The 13,251-nt window shown below is 35.0% G+C and overlaps 2 protein-coding genes across 10 annotated transcripts in view; one reads left to right on the top strand and one right to left on the bottom strand.

Moving 5' to 3' along the window:
* LOC144316185 (transcription and mRNA export factor ENY2-like) overlaps positions 1-11,367 on the bottom strand; it is a 73,514-nt gene extending 62,147 nt beyond the window's left edge. Inside the window, exon 1 of one of the 2 annotated variants that reach the window (XR_013382027.1) lies at positions 11,047-11,367. Coding sequence is in view for 1 of the 2 variants with exons in the window: in XM_077901783.1 (XP_077757909.1) it covers positions 11,047-11,117 (71 nt within the window). In the remaining variant the exon portion in view is untranslated. The remainder of the gene's footprint in view (positions 1-11,046) is intronic. The other variant, XM_077901783.1, reaches the window with a different exon arrangement.
* Positions 1-13,251, top strand: part of COP1 (COP1 E3 ubiquitin ligase) — a 244,389-nt gene that overhangs the window by 83,973 nt on the left and 147,165 nt on the right. For all 8 annotated transcript variants that reach the window (XM_077901781.1, XM_077901780.1, XM_077901776.1 and 5 more), the window contains one exon: positions 3,345-3,402. In XM_077901781.1, coding sequence (XP_077757907.1) covers positions 3,345-3,402 — 58 coding nt within the window. The remainder of the gene's footprint in view (positions 1-3,344; positions 3,403-13,251) is intronic.

The raw sequence follows: 13,251 nt of genomic DNA, 5'->3' as shown, positions 1-13,251 counted from the left end.
ACCCAACCATCTTCAATTAAAAAAGGATACTTTGTAAGGTATTTGAGAAATGTTTTCCTGAAGTTCTGAAGTACTCTAATAACTTCAGGTCTTTGAAGAACAAACTTCTTTGTTTGTTTTCAAATTCTTGAAAAAGAATTTCTTCATTTTCCTAGAGGCCATAGATGTGTACTCTATAGCCTAATATTTTTACTATTGAAGTCTCATTTCTCAAGTAAATCCAAGCTGAATGATATGTAGGGTCCTATAACTTTTTTTGAAAACCTTTGGAAGTTTTCAGTATTTAGTGTTCTGTCTCCCCCCACCCCAATAGTTATTTTAAAATAACAATGGAGGAGTAAGAGACAGTTCAGCATAGTCAAGCATGTTAATATTTTAACATTGAATGCTCATAGTGAAATGATAACAAATTTGTTCACAACACATTTTACTTTCAAATAAGTCATAAAGTATGTGATTTTTAGAGCTTTAGATATTAGGAATTGAAGTTTTATGTAATCTTTTTGAGCCTGATATTTTTAAAAGCTAAACTGTGTATTGGTAGAAAGGCTATTGTAGTCACCAGTGTTTATTTATACAAAATTTGTTGTAAAATATCATGGTGAAGTTCTTGCAAATACCGAGATGAGAAATAGTATTTCTCTCTTTGTAAGGATTCTGAGACAGTGTATTAGAAAAGAATTCCTATTAATTTTCATTGGAATTTGCATCAAAATCAAGAAATTATTACTTAGAGAACTGTATTTATTCATAAATGTTGTAACTATTAGGGTGATATCTATGCATTAGATACTATTTTGTAATTTACACGTGTGCTGTCTCATATAACCCTTAGAACAAATGCTGTGCAATAGGTTTTTTATAATCCTCTTCATTGTACAGATGAGAGAAATATATCCTAGAGATGAGGTAATTTGCCCAATGTCACAAGATTAGTGGCATAACCACTATCTAAATGCAAGCATCCTTACTCTAGAGCTCATTAAACCTTGGGAGGTGAAAGAGTTTTGGAAGTCATCATAGAATTGAGAATAAAACATTGAAAAGAAGATAAATAGAAACTTGATTCAGAAGTCGGAGGGCATTGATACTCTTCAAGAAGAAAGAAACATCATTCTGGCAGTCTCACATAAGAATTCTGGAGTTAATACCGCCTGGGTTCAAATTTTCAACTATATAACTTATCAGCAGTTTAATCTTAGGCAAGTTTATTATTAACTTTTATATACTTCAGTTTTCTCAGTTGTAAAATAAAGATAATACCTATCTTCACTGATTAAATGTGATAATACATTTTAAAAAGTGAGAATGATGACTAGCACATAAGCACTCAATAGATGTTAGCTGCTGCTGCTGCTGTTAGTAGTCAGATGTGTCATATTGATAATGGATGATTTATTTGAATAGTTAAAGGATTGGTAGAATCAGAAAAGAAAAACAAACATGAAGACTGATTTCTGGTATATCTGGAAGTATCTGCACAAGTGGGACCCACAGGAGTTTTGGTTGTTTAGTAAATGAGGATTTACTATTAATTTGGAATTCAATGCTTCATTTCTTATTTAGAAGAAATGATATGATTTCTCTGATGTAGCAGAGAAAAACCTCTGTGTTAAGTAGCAGAAAACATTAATTTGAGAAAAGTAATTATTTCTTTAGTGTTTATAATATTAGGGATTATTGCTGTGGTAGAAAGGAAATAAAATAGTATTATTTTTAGAAATTAAATCTATATTTGATTGTAATTATTAAAATTTATAAGTTAAATTATTTTCAGGTTACATGTTGCATAGCATGCTTTGTTTTGGGGAACTGTTTAATAATTTTATGTAGAATATTGCACAGGAACAGGCTTTGGCTCTTGCCCCATGTAATTTGTTAAATGTGCAGATTTAGTTTTCTCTGCCTTAAATTCGTGCTAATGAAAGAACAAATGAATAGTAGTCTAATTTCATGTGTGTACATAGCAGTTTTTTGGTTCATTCAGTTCCCTTATTTATTTAAAACTTTTTTTAAATGTTCAACCTAAATGATTTTTTTAAAAAAGATGTTATTTATGTATGAGAGAGAGAGCGAGTGCATGTGAACAAGGGTGGGGGAGGGACAGAGGCAGAGGGAGAAGGAGAAGAAAAAGACTCCCTACTGCAAGGAGCCCGACTTGAGGCTTGATCCCAGGACCCTGGGATCATGAACTGAGCTGAAGGCAGACACTTAACTAACTGAGCCAACCAGGTACCCTTAATGTTCACCCTTAAATGATCTTAATATATTGTAGTTTGCTCACAGAATATAAAATTCTTTATAATTTAATTTTCTCAGATATATATTGATAATTTAAATATGAACCTGTCTTTTTCAAATAAAAGCCCAATATGGAAAGGTAGTCACGTATTTTTACCAAGAATGAACCACTGATTTCTTTAAGCTACCTATTCATTATGGATATAGCTAATATGTGAAATTGATTTCCTAGTCTGCCTTTCCATTATGAAATATACGTTTGCCTTTGGAGGCAAATGATTTGAGTGAGAGAGTGAGAGTAGTTATGTGACATATAATTGTACAGCTGTGACTTTCCTTTGTAATTTGGGTTAATGCTGCATAGTTTCAGAGATTTTTTTAGTATTAGATAGGAAAATGCACAGAAGTTAACAACTAAATGAAAACCAATGTAGAGAGCAGATTATGTTTTTGAGCAGGTGGAGAAAACTAGTGTATAGGTATTGGATTATGAAAAAAAGATTATTGGTATTTTAACATTTATTCTATTCCTTTCGTAATTTTCTTTCACATGAGATGATTATCATAACATTTTGGACCTGGAAGGGACTCTAGATAATCTAGAGATAATTAGTCCCCACTCATCTCACTTTGCAGATGAGGGAATGGAGTGATTATAAAGTATGTGTCTGAGGACACATAGCTCTTCAGTGCCATAACAAGATCTCTTAACTGTAAATTTAATTGCTTGCTTGTGCTCTTTTCCTAATACTCTTAAGTCCTTTGTTCCTTAAATAGTGTTCCAAACAGCTTATTAACCTGTCTGAAAATGAAATCGGAGCAAATACATTTCTATATACACCTGTTTTGTGATTATTTCCTACTGATACTCTTTCATGGTGTGTTTAAGGTGGTGGATGAAGAATTTGTAAATTTTTAAAATGTTTGCTGAGTTTTGTTTATGAGTTATGTGTTTATTTGATATCTAACTTATTGACAATAAATATTTTCTTTGCTTAGAAATTAGAAATACTGGATTTGGATATGATATGTTTCGGATTTACCTTTTCTGTTGCTAAAATAACATGAACACTGAATCATATTTTTCTCTCTTCATTTTGCAGTAATATTATTGATTCCACAGAATACAGCCAACCTCCTGGTTTCAGTGGCAGTTCTCAGGTAAATAATATATTTAGCAGTATGTTTTTGTGTTACACTGAACATAATCACCTGAGTTTTAAAATCATTGATTAGTCTGCTGGAATGTTCTGTCATAAACATGACTGTTTTTGAATGCTGTGGCATGGATTAGGAGTTGGATAGTTCTTTTTTTTTTTTTTTTTTTAAGATTTTATTTATTTATTCATGAGAGACACACACAGAGAGAGGCAGAGACATAGGCAGAGGGAGAAGCAGGCTCCATGCAGGGACCCGACATGGGACTCAACCCGGGGTCTCCAGGATCACACCCTGGGCTGAAGGCGGCGCTAAACCGCTGAGCCACCAGGGCTGCCTGGACTCGGATAGTTCTGATGCATAAGCAGCTATTTATGTGGTCATCAGTGATGAATTTAAAAATTTTTTTAAGTACTAGTAACATCAGACCTTGAAGGAAATAATGTAAGATGAAATTATGAATAATCAGCACATTATTTTTTCACAGGGATGTTTATAATTTATGAATTACTCATTGTTATGTTGACATGTTAAGCTTTTTTTATGGGAAGTAAACTACAGATTTGAGTAAAATAGACTTCAGCTTCACTTCTCTTCTAATTAATTGTATGATTGTTTTGGCTTTTACTCCCATCTGTAACTCGGGGATGCTGATAATTTGTCAAATCTAATTTTGAGGCTGGGCCTTTTGTTTTTTAACTTTTCATATTGAAATACTTTTAGAATTAGTCAAAAGTAACCAAAATGGTAAAAGCAATTCCTTTGTATCCTTTATCTGGATTGTCCAAATGTTAACATTTGATCACATTTATTTGTTCATTCTCATTCTGTCTTTTGCTTAAATACACATACATTTTCTTTTCTAGATTGAGTTAGGTACAGACATACTGATTCTTTACCTCTAAAAACTTTAGTGTATATTTCCTTAAAAATAAAGGTATTGCCTTATATAATCATAATATAATTTTAAAATTCAAAAAGTTAACATGGATAATATAGTGCTATTGTCTAATCCCTGTAAAATTTAGCAATAGTCCTAATATTATCCTTCATAGTAAAAGGGAAACCATGAGATATTTTTATAAATGTTCATTTATATATTCACTTTATGTGTAGTGTGGTTATTTTTATCAAAGTAAAAAGAAAATCCTTTTAGATCTTTTGGAGCTTTTGTTTATGTTTTTCTTTTCCCACTGCTTAGATGATTACTTCTGTTACTTTCATGGTTAGTTGGTATAACTACTCTGAACATCCTGTGTTATCTTCATATGCATGCATGTATTTGGCCTGTTTTTTTTTTTTTAATAGTAATTTCACAGGTTGCTTTGCAGCTATTACTGAACAACTATGAAAACATCAGATCATCTTGTTTTTATAAGACATATAGGATATATCAGGAGAAATTTTTAAAGCATTAAGTTGAAGCATATCTTAAAAACTTGAGAGGGAAAGGCAGTCTTTGGATCTGGAAACAGGCTTTGCATTCATAGCTGGACCTTGATGTTCTTTTGAGTATAATCTCACAAAATATCAGATACATCCACCCTGTGACTGTGATGAAGTGAGACAACAAGTAAGGTCACTTTATAAACTGCCTAACTAAGCACAAACAAAAACAAAATCACTGTGCAAGCCACAAAAAAAATACCAGAGGCAATTCTCTCCTAGCTAATATGGACAATTGCTCTTGCTTTACTATTTGCAACTTTAGTTTTACTGTAGTCTTTTGTCCTTCTAATTAAGAAGATGCTCACTCACAGAATTATCTCCACTTCTTGACAGTATCCAATCCAGAGCCCTCCCTCAAACACTGAACATGAACTTGTATCCTGTAAGTTTGTTCTTAACTGAGATACCTCTCTTACCTGTAGTGTGTTGTATTGTTTGTTGGCAGTGAGTAGTAAATAAAAATTGTTCACCTACAGGTGTGTGTTTCTATTGGGCTTTGGCTGCAGGGCATTGACAGTCTCTTTGTAGAGGAACAAGAAAAGGTTTTTCTATTATTGCCCTTTACATTGTATTTATTTGAATTTCTAGCAGTGAGCTAGAAACATGGAAGTTGAATCTGGGTAAAAAAGAAAAGTAATAAGAATACTGTTTTGTTTTCTGTTTAAATTTTTAGAACAGCACTTACTATTATGTAATAAAGGAGATTTCTGGTTTAAGATGGTATCCTGAGGCATTCAGTATGTTAGTATCTCTTCAGGCTTCACTCACAAGGAATCTCATTGATCTATTACTATCCTCACACTGAAAACTTAAAAGAATGTATACAGGATTAAAAAAACACTTAAGAAGGCTTCCTAGGATCCCTGGGTGGCGCAGCAGTTTGGCACCTGCCTTTGGCCCAGGGCGTGATCCTGGAGACCCGGGATCGAATCCCACACCGGGCTCCCGGTGCATGGAGCCTGCTTCTCCCTCTTCCTGTGTCTCTGCCTCTCTCTCTCTCTCTCTCTCTGACTATCATAAATAAATAAAAATTAAAAAATATAAAAAAAAAGAAAAAAAAAAAGAAGGCTTCCTAGCATGAAAGTCGCAGTATGCAGAGTCAAGTGTGCCTAAGGATGACATAGGCTGGGTCTTCTGGAAGATTTCAACGTTAGCATCTGCTGGAGGACAGGGAGGTTGTTGAGGAGGAAATCCTTCTAGTATTTATAGGATAAAACTGATAGGACATACTGTGTTGAAGGCCTGCCCTTCATTTCTAGCTGTACTCTTTAGAACAGATAGACCTAATGCATATTGACACAAAAAGGATTGAAAATAGGGGCGCCTGGGTGGCTCAGTGGTTGAGCGTCTGCCTTTGGCTCAGGGCATGGTCCTGGAGTCCCAGTGAGCCGCATTTGGTTCCCTGTGAGGAGCCCGCTTCTCACTCTGCCTCTGTCTCAGCCTCTTTGTGTCTCTCATGAATAAATAAATAAAATCTTTATTTTAAAAAAAGGATTGAAAATAGAGGAATAGTTGAGGATAAGCCTGGCAAATGTAAGAATACTAAAGAATATAGCAAAAACAAAGAAAGAAAAGTGCATACCAAAATAGGACTCAAGGAGAAAAGTGTAAAAGACAACATTTTTTACATAAAGAAAAGGTATAGTTCCCCAATGTAGTAATAATTTGTGTGACATAGCATAAGCATTGGAGTTTATATAAGGCAAAAATTGTTATGAAATTTTTAGAAAATTGATTAAAATTTAAACATGCTGGATGAGTTTGAAGTATTCTTAATTCAAAAATGAATTAAAGTAATGGGCATTAGTCATCATTATTGTATACTTACTATTCATGGACATTAAGGAACTTTATATGTATTAATTACTTTAATTCTCCAAGGTTCCCTGTAAGATAAGTACTATTACTATTATTTTTTGTTTTATTGAGGAGAAAACTGTGACACAGGAAAGTTAAGGAGCTTGCTCCAGGTAATATAACTAGTAAGAGGAGGGTGCTGAGATTTTACCTAGGCATTATGGTTTCAGAGCCTATGCTTTTAAATACTTATTTATTCAACCAACAGATTTTTTTATTAAAATATTTTATTTATTTATTTGAGAGAGACAGAGGACAAAAGAAGGAGCAGGGAACAGGGAGGATTAGAGAGAAAAGCAGGCTCCTCCGTGCATGTGGGGCTCGATCCCAGGATCTTGAGATCATGACCTGAGCTGAAGGCAGATATTTAAGCATCTGAGCCACCGGATATCTCAAAACCAACAGATTAAAAATTTTTTTATTTATGTATTCATTTTTTGAAGAAGTACATGCTATTTACCAGGTACTATTACAGGCTCTGGGGATACATTATTGAACAAACACAAAAGAAAGATCCCTGTTGTAACCAAACTCACAGTCTAGTTGGAGAAATACTAATAGTAATAAAAGTGACTCCTTTGAACAAAGTGGAGGTGAGGGAGCAAACCCATGTGAGTATGTATATCTGGAATTCCCATGTTCTGAGCAGAGGGTTATTAAGTGAACCCTGAGGTAGGAGCATGCCTGACATAGTTTAGAAGTCCCTTGTGGCTGGAGAGGAATAATCAAGGGGAAGAAAAGCGGAAATGAAATAAAACAACAGAGGCCACTTGTTGCATGACTTTCTTAGGCCATTATAAAGACTTTGTGGAATTTTTTTTTTTTTTGAGTGAGATCAGTTAAGCTGGGTTTAATAGGTTCTTGTCTCACTTTATGCTTTGCATCAAAGAATATACATTTTTAAGAAAGATTTACCCATTTAGAGTGGGGGGGGAGAAGGAAGCAGGGAGTGCAGAAATGGGAGGGGGAAAGGGAAAATCTCAAGCAAGACCCTCTGGTGAGCGTGGCCCTCCTGTGGGGCTCAGTCTCAGGACTCTGGGATCATGACCTGAGCTGAAACCAAGAAAGTTAGGTGCTTAACTGACTACGCCACTTAGGAGCCTCAAAGGATATACATTATTGATAATAGTCTTGGAGCATTCAGGAAAGTGGAATGATTCTAAAACAGGATAATTGGTATCGTCTACATTTTGTGAATCGGATCTCCAAGTAAATAAATAATTTAGACAGATAATTTGGAAGAGAGTAAACTAAATTTCTCTGTATACCTTTGTGTCCAAGAGTAGTAGTCCCAGATGGTGGTACAAACAATTAAAAAAGTAATACTACATGTCAAAAATTTTGAAATGTCAGAATTGTCCTCAAAAATTTGTATTATTAAATGGATTCACTTTTAGATGAGAATGAATATAAATGAACTAGACATTCAGCTCAAGAAGCTGGGAGGTTTTTTTTGTTTTGTTTTGTTTTTTTTTTTTTTTTAAAGATTTCATTTATTTGAGAGAAGGAGAGAGAAAGCCCACATACATGGCACCAGCTGGAAGAGGGGCAGAGGGAGAGGTAGAGAATCTTATGCATGCTCCGCACCCAGCATGAGCCTAAAGGCGGGGGCTCAGTTTCATGATCTTGAGATCATAATCCCAGCAGAAACCGAGAGTGGACACTTAAATGATGAGCTACCCAGGTCCCCCAAAGCTTAAGATGGTCAGTGAAGAGGGACAGATAAAAAAAGAACACATATAAAATGTTTCAGTATATAATTGAGATTGACTTATAATATGTAATAGATTAAAATAATTTGGACAGTACTTATGGATACTAGTAAAATAAATCTGAATGAAATACAGAATTTTTAAGAAAAATTAAAAATATTGAAAGAGATTAAAGCAGTTATAGAACAATTTGAATAGACCAGTTGCCATAACTATTAATTTAATGTGATTCCATAAAAAACTCAATATATTTTTTTTAAGATTTAATTTATTTATTCATGAAACACACACACACACACACACACACACAGAGGCAGAGACACAGGCAGATGGAGAAGCAGGCTCCATGCAGGGAGCCTGACATGGGACTCGATCCCGGATCTCCAGGATCACACCCTGGGCTGAAGGCAGTGCTAAACTGTTGAGCCTACCCGGGCTGCCCAAAACTCAATAGTTTTTTTAAGAGTGCAGAGAGTGTGACCAACTGACTTTAAAGTTCATTAGTAGTATGAATGATTCAGAGGTGTGATAATCACAAGGGTATTTATCTAATAAATCATTAATATGTATTCTAGGACTGCTGTAACAAAAGGAGCACAATAAAATTTAAAACCAAACTGGAAGGTAATGAATTTATTAGCCTGTGGTAGAGGTGGTTATGCAGATCAGTGGCTAAAGTGAGGATTTAAGTAAATGGCGTAAATGGTGTTTTGATAGCCAGGAATCTATTTGTGTAAAACCACATAGTGTGAGCATCTAGATCAGCTAAGCAATTATATAAATAATAATAGGACTATGGAAATTGAGAAAGAAGCCTGTATTGTACATAAACAGAATTTTAACAATGGACAACATTTAAAAAACTAGGAAAGGTATTTTAAGTATGATAGGCAATTAGTTTGATTGCTTCAAAATAATGAAAGCTTTTTATATCCATTTCATCTTTTTGATAAAAAGAAAAGAAAATGGTAGAAAATGTAAAAGTTTATTTGTAAAAGTTCAAGAAAAAAGAGGTGAAAATTCAAATCATTAGCTCACATATAAAATAATACTTACCTTCCCAAATAATACAAACAAAATATGAAGTAATGTAAGGTTACAAAGCAGTCGCCTAATAGATATGGCTCAGGATTTTTCAAAATTGGAAATAATCTTCCTTGCTGTGTGTGGTTGTGTGAGTTTGGGAGAGGGGAAGAGAGTTGGAAGAATATTTGGCAATATATGCATAAGATGTAAGCAAAAATGTGAATTGATCATTATATAGTTAAGAGACTTATTATAAGAAATGATTCAAAGTACTGGTAAAGATTATATGCCAGTATTATTTATATAGATAAAAATTCTGCAAAAATAAATACTCCCAATCATAGTAGAATAGCTATGGAACCTATGGTACAGCTGTAGATTTTATTACCTTTTTAATTAGATCATTCATTCATTCATTCATTCATTCATTCATTCATTCATTCATTATAGAGCGAGGCAGAGACAGGCAGAGGGAGAAGCAGGCTCCATGCCGGGAGCCCGATGCGGGACTCAATCCCGGGACTCCAGGATCGTGTCCTGGGCCAAAGGCAGGCGCTAAACCGCTGAGCCACCCAGGGATCCCTATTACCTTTTTTAAAAAAAGATTTATTTATTCTTGAGAGACACAGAGAAAGAGGCAGAGACATAGGCAGAAGGAGAAGCAGGGTCTCCACGGGGAGCTTGATGTGGGACTCAATCCCAGGACCCCAGGATTACGACCTGAGCTAAAGGTAGAGGGTCAACCACTGAGCCACCCAGGTACCCGTCTCCTAAAAAATCTTAATTGTTCCTCAGTCTTATATTACACTGACATTTTTGAAGAGTATTAAGTTATTTATTTTGTAGAACATCCCTCAATTTGAATTTGTCAGAGGTTTTCTTATGACTAGATTCAGATTATCCATTTTAGTCAGGAATACTACAGAGATGTTATTGTACCCTTTTTGTTAGTTTCTCATATCTGGGTACATATGATATCTCTTTGCTCAATACTGATGATGTTAACTCGGATCAATTACCTGTCAAATTTCATTATTGTAAAATTACCATTTTTTCTCATCTGAGATCTTAATAAATCTTAGTGAGAATAGTTATTGGTATGGCTATTGCCCAAATAATTTTTAATTCCTTATTATACATTTTAGCATTTCTACTATAAGGAAGATCTTTCCCTCCTCTTTGTTCATATCCTTATGGGTTCATGGATTTGTAATTCATTCTGTTAATCATTTTGAAACTTAAGTTGTCCCATATTTGTCTAGTTGGAACTCTTTCAAGTTGATTTCCACATCCTTTTGACGTGTTCCTATCATTCTTCAGGTACCTCCTTATGTCGTAGACAAAAAGGTGTTCCATCATCATCTTGTACTTAACTTGCCCCAGTCCTAGAATCAGCCATGTATCCAGGAAACCCTATTTCTTTTCTTTTAATGGAGAATGTTATGTAAAAAAACAAGATACGGGTTTTAAGTGTGCTCGTTGCTCTTCCAAGTTTCTGTACTTGTAGGCCTTCCAAGTGGACAGAACTAGGAGACATATGTATGTATGTATAATCTATGTTATCTATACAGATATATATATGCATTAATTACATATTACTCACCTTAAGTGATTAATGAAAGGAACACAAAAGTCAAATAGTTTATGCTTCTGGAACAGCTTGATTAAAGGCATTGGATACCATACAGCCAAGCAGCAGGAGGATACTCATTGAAAGGGATGTGGTGATTTCAGGCCTAGCCTTCTTTGTCCTTCCACACTGGGTCACATAGGAATTGCTTTTTCTCCAGGTTTAGAACTACTACTGGCTTGTGTCTCAAGTACCTCAGTAATAGGAATCCAAAGTTGGCTTATAGGCAGGATCTCTTATTTTAAGTTAGTCATGTAGGAAGTACGTTCTAGTTATGTAACCAGCCTTTAAAGCCTCTACTGAAACCAGGTATGAGTCATAAAGTCATTTATTATTACTAAACAATACTGACAGACTAATACATTGCTCTAGAACATCCCACTGACTTATGGTTACAGAATATCATTTATCTTTTTTTAGAGAATATGTTCCATAATGTGGGCAAGAGTCTGGAGATAACCACATGGGCAGTCCAGACTAGCTGAGATTAATCCATGCTTCTCAGTATATAATAATATTTATACAATCATATATGTATTTCATACATGTATAAAACATAAGCATGTATTAAACATGTCTTTCTATTTCTGTATCTGCCCATTAATGGGTGAATGCATAGGAAAGTTGCACACACACACACACACACACACACACACACAATGGTAGATTATTCAGCCATAAAAAAAAAAAAATCAGGATGCCTACATGGCACAGTTGGTTGAGTGTCTGGCTTTGGCTCAGGCAATGATCCCAGGGTCTTGGAACTGAGTCACTCTCCTTGCTTAGCAGGGAATCTGTTTCTTCCTCTCTCTTTTCTCTGTCTCTGTCTTTCTCTCTAATAAAATCTTTAAAAAAGAAAGAAAGAAAATCTTTGCTACAACATGGATAGACCTATAAGTTATTATGTTAAGTGAAATACATCAGATATTTGGTCAATGTGGCCATTTTTCTTCAGGGATAATCTATATCAACACAACACAAGTGATGAGCATTTCCTTTTGATTTTTAGCCATGTTTATATCCTACCTATATAGCTAGATCTTTTTTTTTTTTTTTTTTCTTATCTAGGTCTTATTCTGAATATGTTCATTCTGATGATTGGCCTTGTAGATTATTTACAGCCAGTTCTATCTGTCCCTTCACTATTAGCATATTTCTTTTCATTTATATTAATTTTATTTGTAAATTTAGTAATTAATATATGGCGATGGGCTAGGTAATGCATTTTTACCAAGAATTAGGAAGCAACCTAATTTTGGATGGATTAGAAAGGAATTGCACTGGGATGCCTGGGTGGCTAAGTGGTTGAGCACCTGCCTTTGCCTCCAAAGTTGCTGGATTGAATCCCACATCAGGCTCCTTCATGGAAGCCTGCTTCTCCTCCCTCTGCCTGTGTTCATGGAGCCTGCTTCTCCTCCCTCTGCCTGTGTCTTTGCCTCTCTCTGTGTCTCTCATGAATAAATAAATAAAATCTTAAAAAAAAAAAGAAAAAAATTGCACTGAAAAAATAAATTAAGGAAAAGTTAAGAGTAAATAGTGAAAAAAGTTGCTATAAAAACTGGAAGGCAGGGATCCCTGGGTGGCTTAGCGGTTTAGTGCCTGCCTTTGGCCCAGGGCGCGATCCTGGAGTCCCGGGATCGAGTCCCATGTCGGGCTCCCGGCATGGAGCCTCCTTCTCCCTCCTCCTGTGTCTCTGCCTCTCTCTCTCTCTCTCTTTCTCTCTCTATCATAAATAAATAAATAAATCTGTAAAAAAAAAAAAAACTGGAAGGCAAACTGTTTTTGACTGCTTCTTGTATACTCTTGATTTTTGTTATGTAATCATTTCTCACGTTTCAAACTAAAATCTTTTCTGTATTTCCATTGAACAGATCACTTTTTATTTATTTATTTTGTAAAGATTTTATTTATTTATTCACGAGAGACAGAGAGGCAGAGACACAGGCAGAGGAAGAAGCAGGCTCCATGCAAGGGAGCCTGATGTGGGACTCGATGCCGGGTCTCCAGGATCATGCCCTGGGCCAAAGGCAGACACTAAACCACTGAGCCATCCAGGGATTCCTCCCTCTCCCCTTTTTAAAGATTTAATTTAGAGCAGATCACTTTTTAAAAAAATCTAGATTCTTCTGCTTAGAATTCATGAAAATTATGTTGGTTTTTAAAAAGGAATATATTTCA

The sequence above is a fragment of the Canis aureus genome, chromosome 6 (assembly GCF_053574225.1).
Source record: "Canis aureus isolate CA01 chromosome 6, VMU_Caureus_v.1.0, whole genome shotgun sequence".
NCBI classification, from domain to species: domain Eukaryota; kingdom Metazoa; phylum Chordata; class Mammalia; order Carnivora; family Canidae; genus Canis; species Canis aureus.
This window is presented reverse-complemented; position numbering and strand designations above follow the sequence as displayed.